General features: G+C 53.1%; 2 protein-coding genes and 1 long non-coding RNA gene across 14 annotated transcripts in view; 2 read left to right on the top strand and 1 right to left on the bottom strand.

Moving 5' to 3' along the window:
- BTRC (beta-transducin repeat containing E3 ubiquitin protein ligase) overlaps positions 1–8747 on the top strand; it is a 106068-nt gene extending 97321 nt beyond the window's left edge. For all 10 annotated transcript variants that reach the window (XM_015867026.3, XM_015867027.3, XM_015867025.3 and 7 more), the window contains 2 exons: positions 2498–2691; positions 3674–8747. In XM_015867026.3, coding sequence (XP_015722512.1) covers positions 2498–2659 — 162 coding nt within the window. In that variant the 3' untranslated portion in view covers positions 2660–2691; positions 3674–8747. The remainder of the gene's footprint in view (positions 1–2497; positions 2692–3673) is intronic.
- Positions 8748–11147: 2400 nt separating this feature from the next.
- On the top strand, positions 11148–16761 carry LOC107316015 (solute carrier family 2, facilitated glucose transporter member 5-like). 3 transcript variants are annotated; one of them, XM_085555245.1, is made up of 12 exons: positions 11148–11390; positions 11691–11789; positions 11969–12129; positions 12195–12319; positions 12422–12567; positions 12723–12855; positions 13078–13265; positions 13347–13457; positions 13745–13846; positions 14115–14190; positions 14694–14821; positions 14919–16761. In XM_085555245.1, exons 1-12 carry the CDS (start codon positions 11289–11291, stop codon positions 15147–15149), a joined length of 1602 nt encoding a protein of 533 aa, XP_085411371.1. In that variant the 5' UTR covers positions 11148–11288; the 3' UTR covers positions 15150–16761. The 3 variants fall into 3 exon arrangements, with proteins under 3 accessions (XP_085411371.1, XP_085411370.1, XP_085411369.1); XM_085555244.1 differs by having other exon boundaries at positions 12723–13265; XM_085555243.1 differs by having other exon boundaries at positions 12723–13265; positions 14694–16761.
- Positions 16762–18025: 1264 nt separating this feature from the next.
- Positions 18026–20806, bottom strand: LOC146759982 (uncharacterized). The gene is made up of 3 exons (XR_014948918.1): positions 20689–20806; positions 19028–19148; positions 18026–18150 (listed from the first exon to the last, which is right to left on the bottom strand). It is a non-coding gene; the product is annotated as an uncharacterized LOC146759982 (long non-coding RNA).
- Positions 20807–20951: the final 145 nt, after the last annotated feature.

Here is a 20951-nt window from a genome sequence, read left to right as displayed (position 1 = left end):
GGCTGTCTTGAGCCATGGAAATTCAAGTCAGTTTAGCACCAGTCTGCAGGATCTAAAAGTCATTTCTAGAGATCTGGCTTCTTGATTTGAAGTTAAGAACTAAGTCATTTTTGAGACTTGTGCTTGGAATTCATGTGTTGGTGGCTTACTTAACTGTGCCTTTTTCCATGAGCTGTTGGCAGGGAGTTTCTTAAAGAAAAGCAGTAAATTCCAAAATCTGATGGGGAAAATAAACACACAAAAACCTTTTCATTTTCACCTGCACCCTCATCTACCACCCAAATTTCACTAAAGTATTTTGCTTCACATTTTGTACAGGCTCTGAGGGTTGACAGGCAGTAGGTCATTAGGCCACACTAGCTCTTCTCCAATCCTGTATTTGTACCATAAGCTGCAGAGTAAGAGTCAGTGAGAGCCTTGGATGCCTGCAGATGCTGTGTTGAAAAACCTCCTTGGTAGCCACAGAGAACTACAAATAGTTTCATGGCTGAAATCCAGAAAACCTTTTTGTCATCAGCCACCCAGCTGCAAACTGTGGAACAGCTCTGTGCCCATGAACACGTATCCCGAGAGTCCAAGACTTCAGCGTGATATTAGTGGTGTTTCTGCTCCAGCCCGAGACAAATGTGTGCCTAGTAACCTGTAGACTTAATTTAACTGGTGCGATTTCCTCTGCATTTTCCAGCAGTGGACAGCCAAAGTGCCCCAACTAATTGTATTATAAATCAGAAGCGGTGGGATGGAAACACTGTAGGAATCTCGACACATGGATACTCATAAATCCCTGTTTGATAGCAATGGAGGAGGCCAGAAGAGGAGGGGCAGAGGAGGCTGTCGTAGTGCTTTTAGGGCTTTTCATGTTTATGACAACAGGGCGTCCTTATACCCGCTTACCCATAGTTGTGGTGGTTTTTTTTTCCCCCTCTCTTCTCTCGGCCTCCAAAATTAAACCTGGCTGCACAATGAACATCGTGAGTCTCCCGCTGCTCGTGTTCAATTTTCAAACAGTAGGAGGAAAGTGCACAGATAACAAATGCTCTCTGCGTGCCAGGTCCCTCCCGTTAGCTGGAACAGCAGCCACACGAGTGTCACAGAAGCTTTCCAGGCACAGAAAAAGCAAACAGCACAACTCTCCTTCTGAGCTGAAGGGCCCGGCTTCCTGCAGCCTCAGCTTAGGGTGTGCAGCCTGCTTATTGTCACTGAAATGCAATGGGGAGGGCTGCATGGAACTTCTAGGGCAGTCTTAGCCTACAGTGGCTGAGAGGAAAAAGGCTTTTCAAAATAGTTTGTAGAAACACTTCTCTCTTGGTGCATCTGCTAAGGGTCTATCAGTGGATCTGGCCATTGTAGTGATATTTTTTAGCAAGAACTGCTTTACTTCACTGATACAATACAGGGATACAGGGTCTGGAAATGCTTTTCTTTTTAGTACTGAGTAAACCCATGAAGTGCTTGTAAGGTGCACTAGGGTTATTGGGTCAGAAGACCAGGAAGGTCCCAATGATTGGGCTCTATAATAAAATTGTCATCAAAATAGAATCTGATTTTGGATTGTGTGTATTTGATTTAGAGCTTCAGAGGCTCCCTATAAGGCAGCTGTTCTGTTCTCTCCGTGTTTTTAAACCAAGCTGTATTTTCAGAGTCCTGTGCCATAAGACACAGCCTTCTGTTTTAGAAGCTTCTCTTTTGTCCAAATATTTGAAAAAGCTGTAAAATGCTTCTAAGCATTTTTTTTCTGACCCTGAGCCACAGAGGGATGTGTGTTAGAGAGAGAGGGCTTGTCCCAGCTGCATGGTCTCTGTTCCCTTCTTCCTGAGGAGGCTGCTGCTCGCTCCTGTGGCAGTAAGCACCAAGAAAAAGCAGCCAGTGCAAAAGGGAAAGCCTTCTGGATTTGCTTTGTGATATTCAGGATCTTTCTGTTACCTCCTGTTAATTACAGTCTGAACTCTTGCCAAGTTGTCATGCCATTTCCACTCAGCCTCAGAGCAGAATGCAAGCTGCCTATAAAGAATGTGCTTTCTAGTTCATATTTTTAGAACTGCTTAAGAGGAATTATTACTGTGTCACTGGACTTCTTTACAACAGGCTCCTTAGTGTCCTCCAGTGTTAAGCTTTTCCCTCTTGAGCAGGAGCAGTGTTGCCAAGCCTTGACTGCAAAATCCTAATCCCCCTGTAACCTACAGCATCTGGGAACACCGTGATTTCAGGAGGGAGCCAAAGAACAAGGCAGGATTTGCTCCCATCAGCCTCGCAAGGCTGCCTTGTATAGTGGAGGGGTCTTGGTTTGTTCTGCACAGTGCATTCATAGGGACTGAAGGAATAATACTACAAATGTAATGTAAAATTCCTTGTGAGCCAAGAACACTGATATGGCAAACTTGTTTCACCAAGGGTGGTTTAGTGATAGGTCTGGGCAGTGTGTTGTATGGAGTTTACTGACTGAGAAATTGATATAATGCTAGAATTTGTGAATTAACACGCCATGTCTTCCATTTAGGAGCATTCTGGAAGAGTTTTTCGACTTCAGTTTGACGAGTTCCAGATTGTCAGCAGCTCACACGATGACACCATCCTCATCTGGGATTTTCTGAATGACCCAGCTGCCCAAGCAGAATCCACTCGTTCCCCATCCAGAACATACACCTACATCTCAAGATAAATAACAGTACACTGTACCTCACACTCGCACAGGTAAAAATGATCTCAAAGATTACACTGGATGTAATGTGAGCATGCAGTTTGAATACTTAGCTGGGTCTATCGGTATTTCTCATCTTGATTGGACAGTAACTGCAATGTCCTGTAAAAGGACAGGAGTGGTTCTGTTGCCATAAAAGAAGGGTTTTATCCAAGTATTCTTGACATGTGGTGCCCATGAGTTCCCCCTGAAGAACTCCTCCACTGTCCATCATCATCAATAATTAAATCAGCTATTACTGCTGCCTAGAAGGAAGAAGGGTTTCTGCAGAGCGAGTAGAGCAGCTGCTGCCTAACAAGGGGATGCAGATGGCCTGACCCTGGGCAGTTGTCACCAGGAAGGAGTGTTTTGCCAAGAGGCATCAGCTTTATTCCTTCCCGCTGAAGTGGTGACCATTCTTCTCGCTCTGCAGCAAGCTGATTCAAGAGAACCGCTTGGCTAAGGGAGGAGGCACTGAGGCACAAGACCAGGCAAATTAAATCAAGCTGCATCAGTGTGCAAAATCATTTACAGGCTGGGCCTAGCGCTCCTTTATGCTACAGCATGGGTGTAAATCGCTCATGACTGAGCCTGGCTGATTTACTTGTTGCCTTACCCCCTTTGTCTTGGCCAACATAATGTGGGGAGGAATTTGTGATTCTTAAGTTTGGGTCAGTTGCACAGTGTTTGATGTTTGTAATCAGAGTGGCATGGCACGATTGACCACTTTGATACTGTTAGAGGCTTGAGAAAAAAGGCAGATGAGCTGGCAGGTTTCTGCAGGGGGTGTTCACAGTGACATTTTGCCATGAAAATGCTGTTCTGGAGCACGTCTTGAATCTTGTTTGATGAGTAAATACACAGTGATGTGCCAGGGCTGTCACATCAGCTATCTTGATTTTCTCAAACACTCTGATCAGTAGGATGTTATTTTCAATCATTAGAAGACTTAGTACAAATGGGGTTTGTTTGGTTTCTTCTCTTTTTTGTTCTCAGGACTCATTTAAGCTGCAGTATTTAAATTATCTGCCAATGCCAGGACAAAAGAACTATCCACATAACCAATACTTGCTGAAGAGAGAGGCTCTCAGACTTGTTTCTGGAACAAAGTTGGCATGCGGTTGATCTCAGACAGGGTCTACTCAGCGTGGCTGACTGCTAAAGTGCTGCTATATCAGAAGATGACTTTTATCTTTCGTGAACTAAATAACATTTTTAAACCTCCCCTTCCCTTTCCTCCCTCGTCCCCGTTCTCCCATTCACTCCCCTTCCCTTTACCCTGTTTGGTTTCCCTCCAAACCCAGTCACAGATGTCCTGTGAATATATTTAAGATGTTGCCAGAATGTGTTGCTTTGCTGTTAAGCAGAAGACTTACAGCCACAGTGCACCCTGCTGGGAGAGTCACCTCAGGGTGGGAGGGTGGGTGGGGAGGAGGCTGCTACTCTCCCACTGAAATCCATCTCCATTGCTAGGCCTTTGTAAAAGCTTTCAGCTCTGAAGAGTGACAGAAACACTTATATAGCCAGACCTCACCCCCCCACCTGCTGCAGCTTTTGGCTGTTCTGACCATTCTTTTAAGGGAGGACCCTTGAAATTTGACTACGATGAGCCAAATCCATCTCCGTTCTCTCCTGCCTGCTCTGCTAACCCTCTGAAAGCTGGATGTGCATTGTAGTCTCCTTTAACATCTGCTTGGCTGGGGAATGCTTCTCAGTGAAAAGTTAAGCTCTCCCTTTGCCGAAGTCCCAAGCATGAGGGACTGGGGCTGATGTTCAGTTCCCCCCATCCCAGTGCAGCATTGTCTGAGGGCAGTATTTCACTAACAGAGGAATCATTTGTGCAAAGGACAATCTAACCCCTGTTGTTTTCCCTGAAGACAGTGTGTTGCCGATGGCTTAGGAATAATGCCCTGTGTTGGATAAGGTTTGAGGCTGGGGCAAGGAGGGGGACTGGATATACCCCTGTCCTTCCATCCAAAGGCACAGTCCCCTGGTGATGGCAGGTGGGTGTAGCGGTGGCCGTGAGCACAGGCAGTGAGGTTAGCAGTTCTGAGGCATTTCTGGGGCTGGCCTTGCTAAAATGCCTTAGATGGGAGGGATAGGATCGCCTTTGTGTGTGCTTCTCTAACCTGTGTGCATGCTGCATTGCGGTTTAGGGACACGGGATGATTAGTCCCTTTGCTGGTAGCTGAGCTGGATCTTTGCTCTCTAGCTGAGCCTTTTGCAAATTGCTGTTGTTTAGGAGATAAAAATAGCCCTGGAGGGGAGGGACGTGTGAAACAGTTCTGCATGTCTCTGAACTAGACAGAGATCCAGTGTGACATGGCTCTTTTTACAGAGCTGAAGGGAATTGCAGCAGGCCTGCAACTGGATCAAAAAAGGATGTATATCAGTCTTTGGCCATTCCAGGCCATGTCCACATCTTGAATAAACCCCACTGCTTCAGTGGGGAGGTGCTCCAGTCCTGCAGTGGGAAATCAGAGTCCTTTGTCTCTGGGCTGGAAGGCTTTTAAATGGGCTTTCTAACACCCTTTAAACTTGGAACTTGGCAGACAGGACATTTCATTCAGCTATTCTCATCAGTATCACATTGCTGGGGAAGCAGTTGTGTTGTTTCTAATTGCTTGGGATGTGCTTTTTCCATCAATGGAGTTTTGCAAGGAGCTGGACCAAGGGTCCCCAGAGAGCAGCCCAGAGGGCTTAAATTGTTTTGGTGACAGCCAGGATGGACGAGATGGCAGTGGATGTACAGAGGAATGGAAAGCAGGTGAGCAGCAGTGCTGAGCACCCAGCTCTTGTATTTTCGTTGAGCCTGGAGTCTGCATCAGTTTGAAAGAGCAGCTCAGAGCATGTGATGACACTCCTGTTTTCTGTCCAAACTATTGCTGTGAAAAGGGTCTCACAGGTTAGCTCTACGCTGCTCAGGTAGCACTAACAGTACGACTTACCTTTGCAGAGTCCTAAATGTTCTGGATCGTAATTATAAGTTCATCTGCAACTAGTTTTGATGCTACTTTAGAGTCTAAGAAGGTTGCTGTGGATTTCAGGCACACTGCAGTCCCAAAGCAAAATTGTCAGGGGAGCAGAGATTGTCCAAGTTTACATCCCAGACTTCTCTCAGTTCAAGTTCTGAGTCTAATTCTTAATCCTACTTGCACACGGTTCCTCTAAGTTCAGTTATTACAAGATCTGCAGCATGGTTACGTATCAGTAGGGGATAAACCTTGGCTTCAGATCTCACCTTTTCTCTGGTCCTCTGGTCATCCTTTGTCTTCTACATTTAGGTTACTGTAGAAAACAGTCATCTGTTATTCAATCCTCTGACGGCTGCAGAACTTCCTAATGTTTTAGTCGCATCTCCGTGGGTAGCGCCTGCAGAGGTGTGTTTTATTTTGCTATCTGCAGAAGTCTGGGAGAACCAGAAGACTGGCTGGCCAGGCGCAGGGAGCACACCATTGCAGATTGCTGTGGTTGTCGTAGCCCTGCTGCTCCGTGCTGCTGTGTTGTAACTTCTGAGCACTGCTGGGTATTTCAAGTGGTACTGTAGTCCGAACTCTGCTATCTAGAGCTGTTTAAGGTACAGTTTGTGAGCAACAGCTGAACTCCCATTCTTTGTCAAACATAGGGACGGTGTCTCCCCTTCAGGTAGGGGCCGTGTCTAGGTACTTTGTATAGAACTGCAGGAGGGTGAGGATTCTTCACCCAGCCCCGAGTTGTTGTACACGTTTTCTGATAGCAAGGAAGGAAGCATGAACTGACATAACTTGAACTTGAAGCTGCCACAGGCCGGCACTTGGTGGTGTTCATTGTGCACCCAGGGAGGAGCAATCTGGTAAGTACATCTCCCAGAGTCAGAGGAGAGTGGCTTTCTCAAAACTCCCCCCTTAGGATACGTGTGCAAGTGTGTGTGAGAGCGTGGGAGCACCTGGGAGAGGTTTCAGCGTGATCTGAACGGGTAATCCCTCAGCCAGGCTGGAGCAATTGCAGAGCTGATGGTGAAAAGAGCTAGCACCTGCCTACAGGAAGGAGATATAAGGGGCCGGAGGTGTCTGTGGGCTTTAAGTGTTGCACATCACCTTGAAATGAAATACCTCTGCTGCATAGAGATGGTCGCTTCTCCCACCAGCAGGGAGCTCTCATAGCCTTCCCCTTGGACTGTGGGATCCAAGTACCGCAGGTGTGGGACATCCAGAGCAGGACAATCCCTGTGCCACACCATCTCCTGCTCGTGACTCCTTTGGCAATAGGACACCGTTCTGCTGCAAATATCAATTCTCCTCCTCAGAGGAATTCAGCTTGCTTTAAAATATGCAAATAGAAAATGGCACGAAGGAATTGGCAGCGAGAGAACTTGTGCAGCCGTCTCCTCCCCACGAACCTTCAGGGACGGACACATCCGCTACTGGAAGGGAAGGATGCAGGTGCCAAGTTGAGAAGCCTGGACATCAGAAACATTGAAATGCTTTACACTTGTTCCTAAACTGGAAGCTGACTTGGACCACCGTGCTCCGCCTACCTGCCACCTGCTCCTGCTCCAAAGGATCCTTCTTTCTTTTTAAGTTTATTTTTTATTTCTAACAACACTGAGAAAACTGGAGGCTGCCACGTGCGTTCCTCTGTCCCAGGTATGCTCCCTGCCCCCACCATGCACTCCTTCCTCAGTCTGAGCAGGGCTCCACGCTTGGCTCTCAGTTCCTCAGCATCCCAGCTCTGATGGGGCAGCACATCTCTGAGAGCACCTTCCTTTCACACCCGTAGGTCTGATTGTGGCTGATGTGGTCAGTGTGTATGTGCTGAGGCACGGCACCAGCAGCTCTCCTTGGTGAGAGGTGCGAGGAGAGGAGCTGGCCTGGGGGAGGAGAGAGGGAGGTGACCTGTGTGGCTGAAGGTTAGGAGGGAAGAGTGGGGGGGATGGAGATGGAGCTTTGCACGAGTGGAGACAGCGCTGCAAAAACAGGGTTCTTAGCTGGTGCACTTGGCTCACGTGGACAGAGGGTTACTATGAGGACATTAGTAATGCCAGGCGGTCATCAAGCGGTGCCTGCAGCAATGGGTGGGTCTGTTGATGCCCACCTTTATGTTGCACTGGGGGCATGGGGTGAGAGGTCTGAAGTGCAGTGACCAAGAGGACTTTGCCAGGTCTCCCAGTGGCATGCATGATGCACTCATGTGCTGAGCCTTGCCCTGCTGCTGTTCCCCAAGGAGCAATAACAGCTTCCCAGAAGGACGGGGAACAGCAGGAGACCCAGCTGTCCCTGGAGAGGTCTCCATATGAAATCCCTCCTTCATCCTGCCAGCAAACCCCACTGGGTCGATTGTCACGAGGGCCACGGTCTTTGTCCCCATGTTTAATACCAGAACAGAAGTGGGAGGTCCCACGGGCACATTCCTTCTGCCCATCTCCAGCTGTGGGCTGGGCAGGATGGTCACCCGCTGAGGCTGGGATTTGGTTCCCTTCCTTTCCCCCTCGCTCCTTCTTTTTTTAATGAGCTGTAGCCTAACTCCTGGCACGTTCCCAGAGCTCCTCTCCCATGGTGAGCCTTGAGACACAGCCAGAATAAATCATCCTTTGTCTTGTCAGAAAATTCTCCCCGTGACTTTGTGCTTGTTCCCAAAGACCGCTGGGCTCCCCTGCTTGTCCCGTGGATATCCCACAGGAGTTGTCACCACTGGTTAATCTTCGGTGACGTTAAACTGATACGCTGAAAATCAGAGGGATGCTGATGTGCATGGATGTACGAGCCCTTCATGTGTGGTAACCGACTGCTGGTTGGGTCCCATTTGTAGTAGCTGGTCACCCCAAAAATTGCTCTGTGCTACATCCCTGCTCAGACTGAGGGCTGGGGGGGGGGGAAGGACGTGGCTTCTCCAGTGTTTTTGGTTTGTTACTCTGCTATATTTGTTATCTGGATTCTTAAGTAACGAGTGCTTTGAATTTTGTGATTATGTTACGGTGATGTGTAGTTAATGTACTAATGTTCACTTGAGCTAGGGTCATGGTAACAGTGTGGTTTGTTTCTTTTTTTTTTAACTGTTCAGAAAATAACTTAAATACAAATATGAAGGCTAAGCCGTGAACCTCTCCTGTTTTCCTTTGGGGATGAAAGACAGCGTTGGATCATCACGGCTGTGCCTTGTGCTTGGACAGCATGAACCTCCCTGCCCCAACACCTGCCTGGGGGCTGCTCCCAGGGCCCGTGTCCATGCTCTGGAAGGCAGAAAGAGAGAAGGGTAAAATATAACCCCACCACCACCACTTTTTCCTAAAACCACAGCATACTTTTTAATTAACAAACTCCATTGAATGGCTGATGGCTTCTGGCTGGGGCGAATGGGTCTGCCCTGTAAGTCAGAGTGGATGCGACGCACCGAGCCACAGCCATCTTGCCTATAAAAGTATAAAGACTGCGCTTTTCTGGGTACACTTGCAAGATCCTGGTAGGAGAAGCACAAATTTGTTTTATAAGCTAATCAGAATCCTGCTGTTCAATAATGAGTGAGTAATTGACATATCGCGGCACCGCCATGCGACACAATGGCTGGGGATGCTGCAATGCTGACGATTCCAACGCCAGCACCCTTGGCCTCAGAATACCTTTCTCTTAAAAATGCTCCGCGGATGGCAACCTCACATCTTCCCATTTGACTTAACAGCCCCTTTTAAAACAAAGGCGACTGTGGTTTTAAGATCCCAGCTCCCGGGGTGGGCAGAAAACAAACACGCACCGCGCGCCCGCTGCCACTCTCCCTGCTGGCTCCATTCTTGGGAACCAGCAGGGGATGGAGATTGCAAACCTCCTGCTTTCTGCAGGGCTGGGAGTCCTGTCACCTCCAATCCCCGTCTCTCCTTGTGACAGCATTCCCAGCAGCCGGGTGCTTTGTTTGGAGAGCGTTGGATTTTTAATACATACATTGTCTATTTATGCTGCTTTATCCTCTGTCATTCCTTATCTCATTCTATCCCAATCCAACCCTTCCTCTCCTTCCCATTGATGCCCAAAGATGAGGGTCATCAAATCACAGAGTGATGGAGTTGGAAGGGACCCCAAAGACGGGAGGATCACAGAACAGTTGGGCTGGAGGGGGCCCCAAAGAGCATCCAGTTCCAACCCATCAGGGTGGGCTGGAGGCCCCTGCCCAGCAGTTCTGCCTTCACATCCAGGAGCTCAGGGCTGGAGCTCTCCTCTCTGAGACAGAAAAGCAATCTCCATTGTAAATTTCTGCAGGAGCAGAGCGAGTGCCAGCCAGCTCATCTGAAATAGATGCAGTGCTTAATTATCCTTTCCTTTTAAAAATGGGTGCCTTATTTCCACTTCAAATGAAGAAAGGAAGTAATGTTTTGCCATATCTCCAAATGAGCAGCGTCTGATCAACCCACGGCTTTCAAATGAAATCTTCTGGTGGGGGCTGGTTTCTTCATTTTCTTTTTCAGTTTTATATGTGCACTTCATTGAGGTGTGTTTGGGGAAGAGGGAGATTGGTCAGTGTGGGCCTGCTGGGCACATTAATGGTGGAGCCTCGTGGCTGCTGGGGATGTTTGCTGAGTTGAGGGGCTGCTGTGGCTTGGAGGAGGAAAACCTGGGTTTGGAAGAGCTGTGTGCAGGTACGTGGCCTTCTTGCAGTGGGAGAGCACCCAGGTTAGGAGGTGGCTGTGAGCGTTCCCGCAGGGGTGACAGTGGGAGGGATCACTGGGTCAGGTTGCAGGAGTGTCTCCAATTATCCCAGCTCCCCAGTGGCCCTTAATTGACCCCCCAGGCTTCCTCCTCATCCCTCTTCCTTCCTGCCATGGGATCCAGTGCATCCCCCAAAGCTCTCCCAGCAGCTGCTGGGGACCAGTGACAGTAACCCAGAGTTACTCCTAAATCCAGGTACCCCCTGACAGCAGCCTTGTCCATCTGCACTGGGGACAGAGCCCTCAAAGCCCCAGAGCTCTGTGAGGGCCAATGCCCCAGTGAAGACATGGGGAAACTGAGGCAAAGAGGGATATAGGGGCTCTCAGAACATCACTGCAGGACACAGGGAGTCCCATATGGAGGGACCTGACCCACAGTGGGGCCAGCCAGCCTGGCCTGTCCCTTTTAAGCCTTCGTAGCTGTTGCCAGCCTGGCTTAGTGGGGTCCCCATCCTTTCAACTGGCTGTTCGGCAAATTAAGAGCTTGCTATTAGGCTGCTAATTAAAGGCACTTCATTAGCAGCAGGGGAGGCAGCTCCTGGCCGCAGCAAAATTGGATTCCTCTGAGCTGCCATGAGCCGCATCTCTACTCTCTAGGGCTGGGGGCTGCACCCTGGGGCTGGGGGCTCTGCCACTCCGGTCCCTACAAAGGCAGATGTTCCCATTCATCAGGACATGTGGGTCACCAGCCCTCCTACCCCCATCACATCGGATGGGGAATAGCTGCCCCACAGCCTGATGTGATGGTGGGGGGCTGATAGGGGAGCTGGGAGATGTGAGCACCCCCTTCATCCCTCTGCCTTCAGTCCCGAGGAGCCCCATCGAGGCGGGGAGGGCCCCGGACTCCTCCTCCTCCGCCTGCTCTGGAGCCTCCAATGAGCCCTGGGGACAACACCCAGGCTGCCTTCCCTTCTTTTTCTTCCCTCTTTCCATCTGAAAATGGGAGAGAAGAGCCAGGCACGGGGGCTGCCTTCCTCCCCTCCTCCTCATCCTCAGACTGACCAGAAGGGGACCCCGCAGCCCAGCAGGGACACCAGTGGGGTGAGTGTTGGGTGGGCAGGGGGCTGGGCTGGGGGGCTGCCCCATGCCTGTTCCCCCCCCCCGTGCCTCATAGTGTGTAACCCTCCCTAGTTCCCAGCTTGGGATTCCTGCTGGGATTAGTGAGGATTTGGTGTGCGTGAGCCGGGAGCTGCTGAGTGCTATGGATCTGGCTACTGGGCTCAGGGAGGGGGTCTGTGGGGAGAAGAGGCTCCCAGGTCTGGGACTTGGATATCAGGGAGCTGTGTGTGTTTGGGGTCTGTGCTGGGAACAGGGCTGTACTGATGCCCACCTCTCCCCCAGCGCCTCACCTGTCCCCTGATCTCTGTCACCCTCCTGGTGTCCTTCGGCTCCTCCATGCTCTATGGCTACAACCTGGCTGTGGTGAACTCACCAGCAGTGGTAAGGGATGGCACAGTCCCACCAGGGTCCGTATCCCTCTATGGAGGTGGTGGGACCCCTACCCCTGCCCCATAGCAAAGTGCTGGCTCTTCCCTCAGGCTGTGCCCCAGGGCTGGCTGTGATGCTGTTGGCTCCCCACCATTCTCGTCTCCATTCAGTGCCATTTCTCTGCCCCGCAGCACATAAAGGCCTTCTATAATGCCACGTGGTCCCAGCGCTATGGGCATGGGCTGCCCCCTGGGCCCCTCACCCTCCTCTACTCTCTGACCGTCTCCATCTTCGCCCTGGGCGGGCTGGGGGGCTCTTTGCTGGTGGGGACACTGGTGGCACGCTATGGCAGGTAAGGGGGTGGCACAGGACAGATGAGGCCATAGGGGCTGCCCCACTGCTGTGTGTACCCCATAGGCATGGCACGCTGGGACGCAGCGCTCTGCTCGTCCTCCTGGCTGGTGGACTCATGGCCTTCAGCCGACACCTGGCAGCCCCCGAGATGGTGATCATTGGCCGTGCCATCACCGGGCTGCACTCAGGTGGGTGGAGAAGACCCTCATCCTAACCATGAGAGCGTCCAGGGGTTGTCTGTGTGGCCCCCTCCCTGCCCACAGCCAGGCCCTGCTGTCCGTGCTGCCCAGGTATCTGTCTCAGCGTGGTGCCCCTCTACCTGGGAGAAATTGCCCCCAAGAACCTGCGGGGCTTCCTGGGCCTCCTGCCCAGCATCTTCATCTGCCTGGGGGTGTTCTGTGCACAGGTGCTGGGGCTGCCCGAGCTGCTGGGCCAGGTGAGCAGGATGGGATATCACCCCATGGGATATTGTCTAATGGGATGGCCCCTGTGGGATGCCTCCTGATGGGTTACCCCTCAATGCAATGTCCCCATCCTGCCCCTGCCAGGCCCTGCTCTGCCATCCCCATGACATGTCTCCATCTCCCCCAGGACAGGTACTGGCCCCTGTTCCTCGCTGTGGTGGCCATCCCTGCCTCCCTCCAGCTCCTGCTGCTGCACTGCTTCCCCGAGAGCCCACGGTTCCTGCTGATAGAGAGGAACGATGTCTGTGCGGCCACTGAGGGTGAGGGTTGTCCTGGGGGGGAACACCTGTGTGTGTGCATCCTCCCACACTACCCTTACAGCCCACACACCCGTATAACCCAGCCCTTCTCCCCCACTCAGCTGTCCTGTAGCATTTCCCTGGTGCCCATCACTGTGGTGTCAGGGCATCCCCCTGGCTCTGAGGGATGCGCAGCCCCGCTGTCCCCCCATGCCATGTCTATGAGCACCCATCCACCCACAGCGCTGCGCCGGTTCCTGGGGACTTCTGACGTGCAGGAGGTGCTGGAGGAGATGAAGGAGGAGCAGCAGTCCCTCTCCTCGGTGCAGACAGTCTCTGTCTGGCAGTTGCTGCAGGAGCGCTCGGTGCGCTGGCAGACCCTCTCGGTGGCAGTGGTGAATGTGGGCATGCAGCTCTCAGGGATCGATGCCGTGAGTCCTGGTGCTGGAACCCAGTTCTGCAGGGACACAGAGCTCTGTGCCCCTGCTCACACCAAGTCCCCTCCTCGGCAGATCTGGTTTTACACCAACACCATCTTCCAGAACGCGGGGATCCCTGAATCCCAGATCCCATATACCACTGTGGGCACCGGTGCCATTGAAGTTGTTGCGGGGCTGATTGGGGTGAGTGAGGGATGGGCAGACAGACAGACCTCAGCACTCAGTGCCATTGAGCCTTGGGTCAGACAGGCCCCGTACACCAGCTGTACCACCCTCTGCTGGGGAGCAGCGGGGTTGGCGGGAGAATGGAGTGGAAGAATGGGGTGAGAAGGCTCGATTTTAGGACATGCATCTCAGTGAGGACATAGAGGTGCCACCAGGAGCATTCCATGCCTGCAGCTGGACCTGGATATCCTCATCCTTGCACTGGGGCTCCCATTATCCCCTTGCTTTCTGCTCTCTCCTGGCAGTGCTTCACTATTGAGAAGCTGGGCCGGCGGCCCCTCATCATCACTGGGTTCTGTGCCATGGGCACTTGCCTGGCAGGCATCACCGGCTGCCTGCTGCTTCAGGTAGGACTGGGACATTACCATCCCGTGGGCCTTGGGTGCCTCAATTTGGTTCCAACCCCAGGCAACCCTTAATGAGAGCTGGGTGGTGAAGGGCTGAATCATAGACACATAGAACCATTAAGGTTGGAAAAGACCTCTGAGATCCCTAAGTCCAACTGTCATCCCTCCAGTGGGTGGGACGGGTTCTCCCTGAGCTGGCTCTGCTTTGCCTCAAACCACCCACTATCTCTTCTGTCCTGGTGTTCCACCACCCCATGTCCCACCACAGGCTGCCCTGCCCTGGATGCGCTACGTCGCCGTTGCCTGCGTGGTGGGCATCATCGCTGGGTTCTGCATGGGGCCAGGTGGGTCTGGGGGCTGCAGGGACGGGGTTGGGGCTGGGGGACAGCACAGGGCTGAGTGCTCCAAACCTGAGGCACAGAACCTGCACTGCTTTACCCAGCTGATGTATTAACAGAGCCGTTAGCAGATCTATAATTCATCCTCAGCCTAGACTTTATTCACTGTAATTACATCTTTAATTAGGATTTTAATGGCTCATTGTTCACAAACAATGATGAATAGGACTTTTATAACAAAAATATACATATCTCTATTCTGGGCGAGCTGTGAGTAAGAGTCCATCGGGGGCTGCACTCCTCCTGGAGTCATTATCACTTCTGTTTGCTTGTTCATTTCCTTCCTTGGAGCACCTCACATCAGGATGACTTGAGCACCCCCATCCCCAGCACTGGGACCCCAGGAACAGCACTGGGGGGTGAAGCTTCCCTGTCCAGTACTCATCCCCTTGTCCCAAAGTGCAGTGACATCCTGCTCCTCTGCCACTGACCCATCCATCCCTATGCAGCTGGTGTCCCCTTCCTGATGACGGCCGAGCTCTTCACGCAGTCTCACCGCTCAGCTGCCTACGTGCTGGGGGGGTCTCTCAATTGGCTCTGCAACTTCACCATCGGCTTCATCTTCCCTTTCCTGCAGGTAATGGCCTTGAATCAAGTACTGGGTGGTCATGACTCCTCTGCTCTCCCAGGAGCCAAGACCTGCCGCCCCAACCCTTCCCTCTCCTTGTCCCCAGATATCAACCGGTGCCTTTTCCTACTTGGTTTTCTGTGGGGTCTGCCTGCTGGTGGCCCTCTATGTCTACCTCATCATCCCCGAGACCAAGAACAAGACCTTCATGGAGATCAGCCGTGTCTTTGCTGCCCGCCAGCCCCTTTCCCCTCTGTGCCATGCAGGGATGCTGAGGCTCCGTGGGTACGGGGCCATGGAGAGCAGCCTGGAGGGCTCAGAGCACATCCTGCCTTGAGCTCCAGGTAGTGCTGGGGGGGGAGCAGGGGACAGCGATGGGTCTCGTTGGACGTCCTGTCAACCCACAGCCTGATGATGTGCATGGGAACAGCGACTGGTCCGTATGGATCCCTACTGCCTGGTTCTAACACAACAGAAGCAGAGATCACGGCCCCATAGCATCCTCCACGTCCCCCTCCTGACTCGGCTGCTCTCGGCAGCAGAACAGAGCGGTAAATATGTGCAGCATTACATATGTATAATGGAGTGTAAATAACCCCAAAAAGTGCATTGTAAATAGACTCCAAGTTTATCCTTTATTAATGAGGCACTGAGTGCCCTGCTGTTTTAGAGCAGCGAGACTTTCATAATATCAAAACCTAAATTACACTTGTGTCTCTCATTCCCAGCAAACGACAGCATCATTTCAGGCCTCTTTGCCACTGGTATTTATTTATTCTGGTATTTATTTATCTCTCCCACCCGCTGTGCTGGGCAGCCTGGGAGATGCCCTGTGCCCTACCCATGGGAAGCAGTGACCCCTCGACCCCTGCATGCTGGTGTGAGCCCTGCTGTTGCCTTATGGAATCATTAAGGTTGGAAAAGACCTTTAACATTGAGTCCAACCATCCTCCTACCACCAATGCTGGCCCACTAAACTGGGGCCAAGGCACAGCTTGCCCAGAGAGTGGGTGGGTGGGGACAGCCACCTCCTTTGAGACACCCAAGGTCAGGCTGGAGGGGCTCTGAGCACCTGATGGAGCTGTAGGTGCCCCTGTTCAGTGCAGGGAAATGGGACCAGATGGCCTTAAAGTGTTCCTTCAGCTCAAACGATTTGATAGTCGTACAGTCCCCACAGGCTGAGAGAAGTACAGGGCTCCAGCACTGCCCAAACCAATGAAAGGGTTCAGCTGTACTCAGAGGGCACCGAGGATGAGGGGATGACATGGTGATGGTGAGGGGAAGGCTTTGAAAATAGCAGAGGTGTTATAAAGGAGTGACTTTGGCACCATGAGGGCACTCACGGCCTTGGTAGGATCTGTGGAAGCACAGATGGAGATGATCTTCTCCAGGTGCCTTCCTAAGGTGAGCCCAGTGCTGAGGGAGGGGGCGGTGGGTGGAGAGGGGAGCAGGGATTTGGGTCATTCCAAACCATAAGGCATTTCCTCGGATCCAGCACTCCCCAACCCAGCCAACACAACAAATAGTCTTTAAAGGATGAGCTATTCAGAATATATATATATAGAAGCGTGCATCCCTACAAGAAGAGAAGGAAGGGTCCCGTATCTGCGGTGCGGGTCGGTGCCGGGGTGCGGGGTGCGCGCCAGCAGATGGCACTGCCGGGATTTATGGCTGCAGCGAGCTGCCTCTCGGAGAGCACTCATGTAGGAGATGTCCTATTATATGGGCAGTTGACTTTAATAGTCATTGTGTGCTTAAAGCACAGCAAAACAACAGTGGGAAAAAGAAGAAAAGACCAAAAAAAAAGAAGGAAAAAAAGAAAAGAAATCCAGAAATCCCCCCTTCCTTATGGCCGGCCCTTCCCACCCCCTCCCCCCCCCCAGTCCTACTAAGTCTATTTGTACAGTAAATTAAAAATATGAATCACTTCTCTCTACTGCCTCCCCAAACACTCATCCTGTCAGGCGCTGTGTTGTCTTCATTTGTATTACCTTAATTTAATGTTAATTATGTTCTTCATTTACAAAGAACACGCGTCCGCTCGCCCCGCCGGGGGATTTTCCACGCTCGCGCTCTCCGAGGAGCAGGAGATGCTGGGGCTGGGCTGGCAGGGATGCTCTGTGCCCACAGCCCTTGTGCTGCTATTGCCTCTCGATTTATGGAAGCTCATGGCTGCCACCGCAACCAAGTTGTGTCCCAACACCCCCCCCCCCCCCATCAATAAATCCTTCCTAAAAGGAGGTCGGCCCACCGAGGGCAGTGATTTATGGTGGAGAGGTGGGAGCACAGTGGGGACGCAGCGTTGTGTGCCTCAGTTTCCCCATTGACCGTTGGGGAAACTCCAAACTCCCAACCTGAGGGAGAGTGGGACGTCCTGGACTGTGCTGGGCAGAGCTGGGAATGCAGTGGGCAGAGCTGGGAGCACCCACAAAAAGCCTCCAAATACCCTGCAAAGGTATTGGAGATACAGATATTAAATTAAAAATCCACCCAAACCTTCTTATTGTCTGTTATCACCCAAAGAATAGAACAGAACTAAATATGACAGGCCCCACCCACCATGAAGACCCATGATCCCAAGCACCTTTCCCTTCTCCCCATCCCCAATTTCCATGGGAACAGCCAAATATTGAGAAGAAAAGCCCTGAGCACCCCTAACCACAATTATTGGGCAGCTGCAGGCTGGGGTCAGCTCCCTGGTGGGGGGCTCAGCGGGTTTCCCTCCCTGCCACCACCCCATGGGGCTGAGGCTGCCCACTTCATCACACCAACGCCTCCAATGAGCTGAGCTCAAACCCTCAGGGTGGGACATGGGGGGGAACCCTCCCACTTATCCCCTCCCCTTTTACCAGTGATCTTTCTGCTGATCCCCAGCCCCAAATATCCTCTCAATGTGATCCAGGCGATGCTGTGTCCTCCAGCAGGAAGCCGTGGCCGTGTCCCCATGCAGCGACACGCTCGTGCCAACATTTTAATTCACAGCAATGCCTCTTTTTTTCCTTTTTTTCTTCTTTTCCCTTTTTTTCCCCCCTCTCTCTCCCCCATAAGCCCTTTAATGCGTGCGCGCAGCCCGGCCGATCCCCACAGCCACGGAAATATTAGGTTGACGGATGTGGTCTGTCGCCAGCGCTCCCTCCGCGGGTCCGCCTGTCAGCCCGCCGATGATGACATTAACACGGGAAGAAAGTGATGACAAATGCCCGTTATCAGGGAACGAGGCCTGTGACAAATCGCACGGCGCCTCGCGAGCAGCCCCATTACGCTGTAATAAAAAAAGATGGATGGCTCCGCGCACCGGGGCCCCGCGCTAATGCGATTTCGCCTGGTCTCTCCGGGTCCTAATTAAGGCAGAAAACGGAGAATGAACAGGAGGGCCCCCCCAGACCCAAATCTCCCCCGTGGCTGTGGGTGCTGCCCTTTGGAGCATCCCAGCAGTGTCTCCTTGGAGCATCCCAGTGATGTCCCCTTGGGATGTCCCAATGGTGTCTCCTTGGAACGTCCCAGTGGTGCCCCCTTAGGGTATCCCCATTCTGAACCCTTGAGGTGTCTCGGTGATGTCCCCCTGGGGTGTCCCAATGGTGTCTCCTCACTGTGTTCCCATGGTGAACCCATGAGGTGTCCCAGTGGTGCCCCCTTGGGGTGTTTCAATGGTGTGTTCTCTTGGGGTGCCCCAGTGGTACAACCTTAGGAGCAGGGCAGGGGTCCTGCTGCATCTCCTGTGAGTTGTTGAAGCTTTGAAGAGCATGGGAAATGGGGAGCAGAAAAACTCTATCCATTAGAAAGCATGATAAGTGCCCACCCAGACACTGGCAGAGATCACAGCAGGAGAAGCCTGGAGGCACCATGAAGACCCCATTGCAGTACCAGGTACAGCAGCAAGAATGACACCTTCCTGCTGTGGGCATTGCCCCCCAGGATCAGCAAGTGTCTTCAGCCACCCATGCTCCAGGGGCTGTGCTGTCCCAGGGTGGCACCATGGCTGTGAATTGGCTCCTGCTGCTGGGAATGGTGGGGTAGAGGGTGGGAGGTGGGGAGGGGGGTGGCAGGTGGGGCTCAGGGCTGCAGCTGGGATTGGTGTCTCAGACCCATGGCCTGGCCTGCCCAGTGGGAGGACAAACCGGGCTGACTGCAGGAACAATTGGGGAGTTCTACACCCCAGGGTTCAGCAGGAAGTAGAGGGAGCAGAGCAGGGGGCAATTTCAGGTCCTGCCATACCTGCACCACGTCCTCCTGCTCCCCGAGGACGCACTGCTCTGCTGCTGATGGTCACACAGCCATCCGGATCCCTGTGCTGTGAGCATCCTTCCAGGCCCAATGCTGCCGACTCAGGACCCCACTGCGAGTAAAACTGGAGGAGCTGACAGGGCTGGGTGCAGGAGCCGGGCTGTGGCTCAACCCACCTCCTACCCCGCCATCCCCCCCCGCGACAAGGAGCCGGGCTGCCACCTCCTCGGGCATCCGCAGCGCCGCCCTTACCCGGTCCTCCAGCTCCCTCTGCTGCCCGTCCCCTCACCTCTCCCTTGATTTCCGCCTCCTTTCCCGACGAGGGGCGCAGGATCCTCATCATCTCCCCCTCCCATCCCACCTGCGCAGCGCTGGGACGTGGCTGCAATCTCAGCCCTACAGCACCAGCCGGCAGAGAGCCCGGCCCCGAAGCTGGGTGTTCGCAAAACGCTCCCTCCTGCATTCGGGATTGATTTTCTCCCTCTCTGAGCCCGCTGTGTTGGACCACCAAAAGCCACCCCTATGGGCTGGGGGCACCACCGCCCCCTACACAGGAGCTGTACCAACAGATCAGGGGTGCACTGGGCACACGGCTGCTGCCCTGGGACACCCCATAGGGCCCCCTGTCCCCCCCCAGCTGCACCCCAGCAGCCTTTCCCTCTGGCTCCACGCCGTGCCGACGTCGCCCGGCCATCAATAGCGCTCGGTTAATTAATTTGATGGGAACAGCAGGGACCGCACTTTGCATTTAGTGAACTTCTGAGAACTTCCAACCTCATCTTCATAATTGGCCTCATAAATTTGAGGAAAGAGAGAAATCAGCAAAGCTGGAGGAGCGAGGGGAGGGCGGGAGAGGCCCAGCACGCGGGCGGGCAGGCGCGCGAGCAGTGACTCTATTTGGTGTCCTTATTTAATTTTATTGCACAGATCCATCTTCGCCCGCCCCCTCCCTGCCTGGCCCTCTCTCTCTCTCCCGCTCTCCCTGCTGGGTTCACCTAATCATGATAAATTCATATTCATTTCCCTGCCTGCCCCGGCGGGGGGAGCAGCTCCGCTGCGTTCTCCCGGCCGCGCTGCCATTAGCAAATATTTGCTCGTGGATATGAAGTGCCACTGGTAGGAGCCCAAAGGGGCCCCCCACACCCCACTGCCCCCATCCCCACTGTGGGACAGGCACAGGAGGTGAGGTGCCCCCCCTATGGGGTAGGGAGCAGGGTGGGAAGAGCTGCCCTGATGTTGGTACTCAGCACGGCTCTTTCTGCCTTTTACTCTTGGGGGCGGAGAGAGATGCTGGGGGGGCAGGAATTGCCTGAGCCCCCCACCTGTGCCCACACTGGGGGCTCACAGAGCAGAAGTGGGAGCGAGGGGCTTTGCGGCAGCTCAGTGCCCAGCTTCCCACTCAGTCTCTTAAAGTGCTGCTGTGTTTGGTTTTCTTTTTAATTTTCAGGATGATCGGACTCACAGCCAGGGAGGGCAGGAAGGGGGAAAGCACTGCAGCCCTTTCCTGGGGTGCAGGAACCAATCAACACCCCATGAAAGGCTCACAAAGTGATCTCGGCTCACCCTGTCTGCATCCTGGGGTCTCAGCACCCACAGCCATTCACCCCCTCCCAGGCACCCCAGGAGCTCTGTCTGGGCCCTGAGCTTTGTACCTTCTGTGTGACATTAGAAGAGCCAGCAGCTGAGCTGGGGACACATAGTGGTCAGTTCCTGCTGGTCCCGGAGCTACATGTGGCTTTGGAGGATGCCAGAGTGGAGGTAACCCGTACCTGCAAGTGACTCAGAAGATGCAGAGTGCAATTAGGGGCACACAGCTGCTCTGTCCCCTCCACGCAGGGCAGGAGGCACTGCCCAGCCCAGCGCTCACAGCATGATCCAGTCACTGGTGCTGCTCTGCTTGGCCCAGTACAAGGGG

This window comes from Coturnix japonica, chromosome 8 (assembly GCF_054131305.1).
Source record: "Coturnix japonica strain WE chromosome 8, WE-NBRP24, whole genome shotgun sequence".
Classification (NCBI taxonomy): Eukaryota; Metazoa; Chordata; class Aves; order Galliformes; family Phasianidae; genus Coturnix; species Coturnix japonica.
This window is presented reverse-complemented; position numbering and strand designations above follow the sequence as displayed.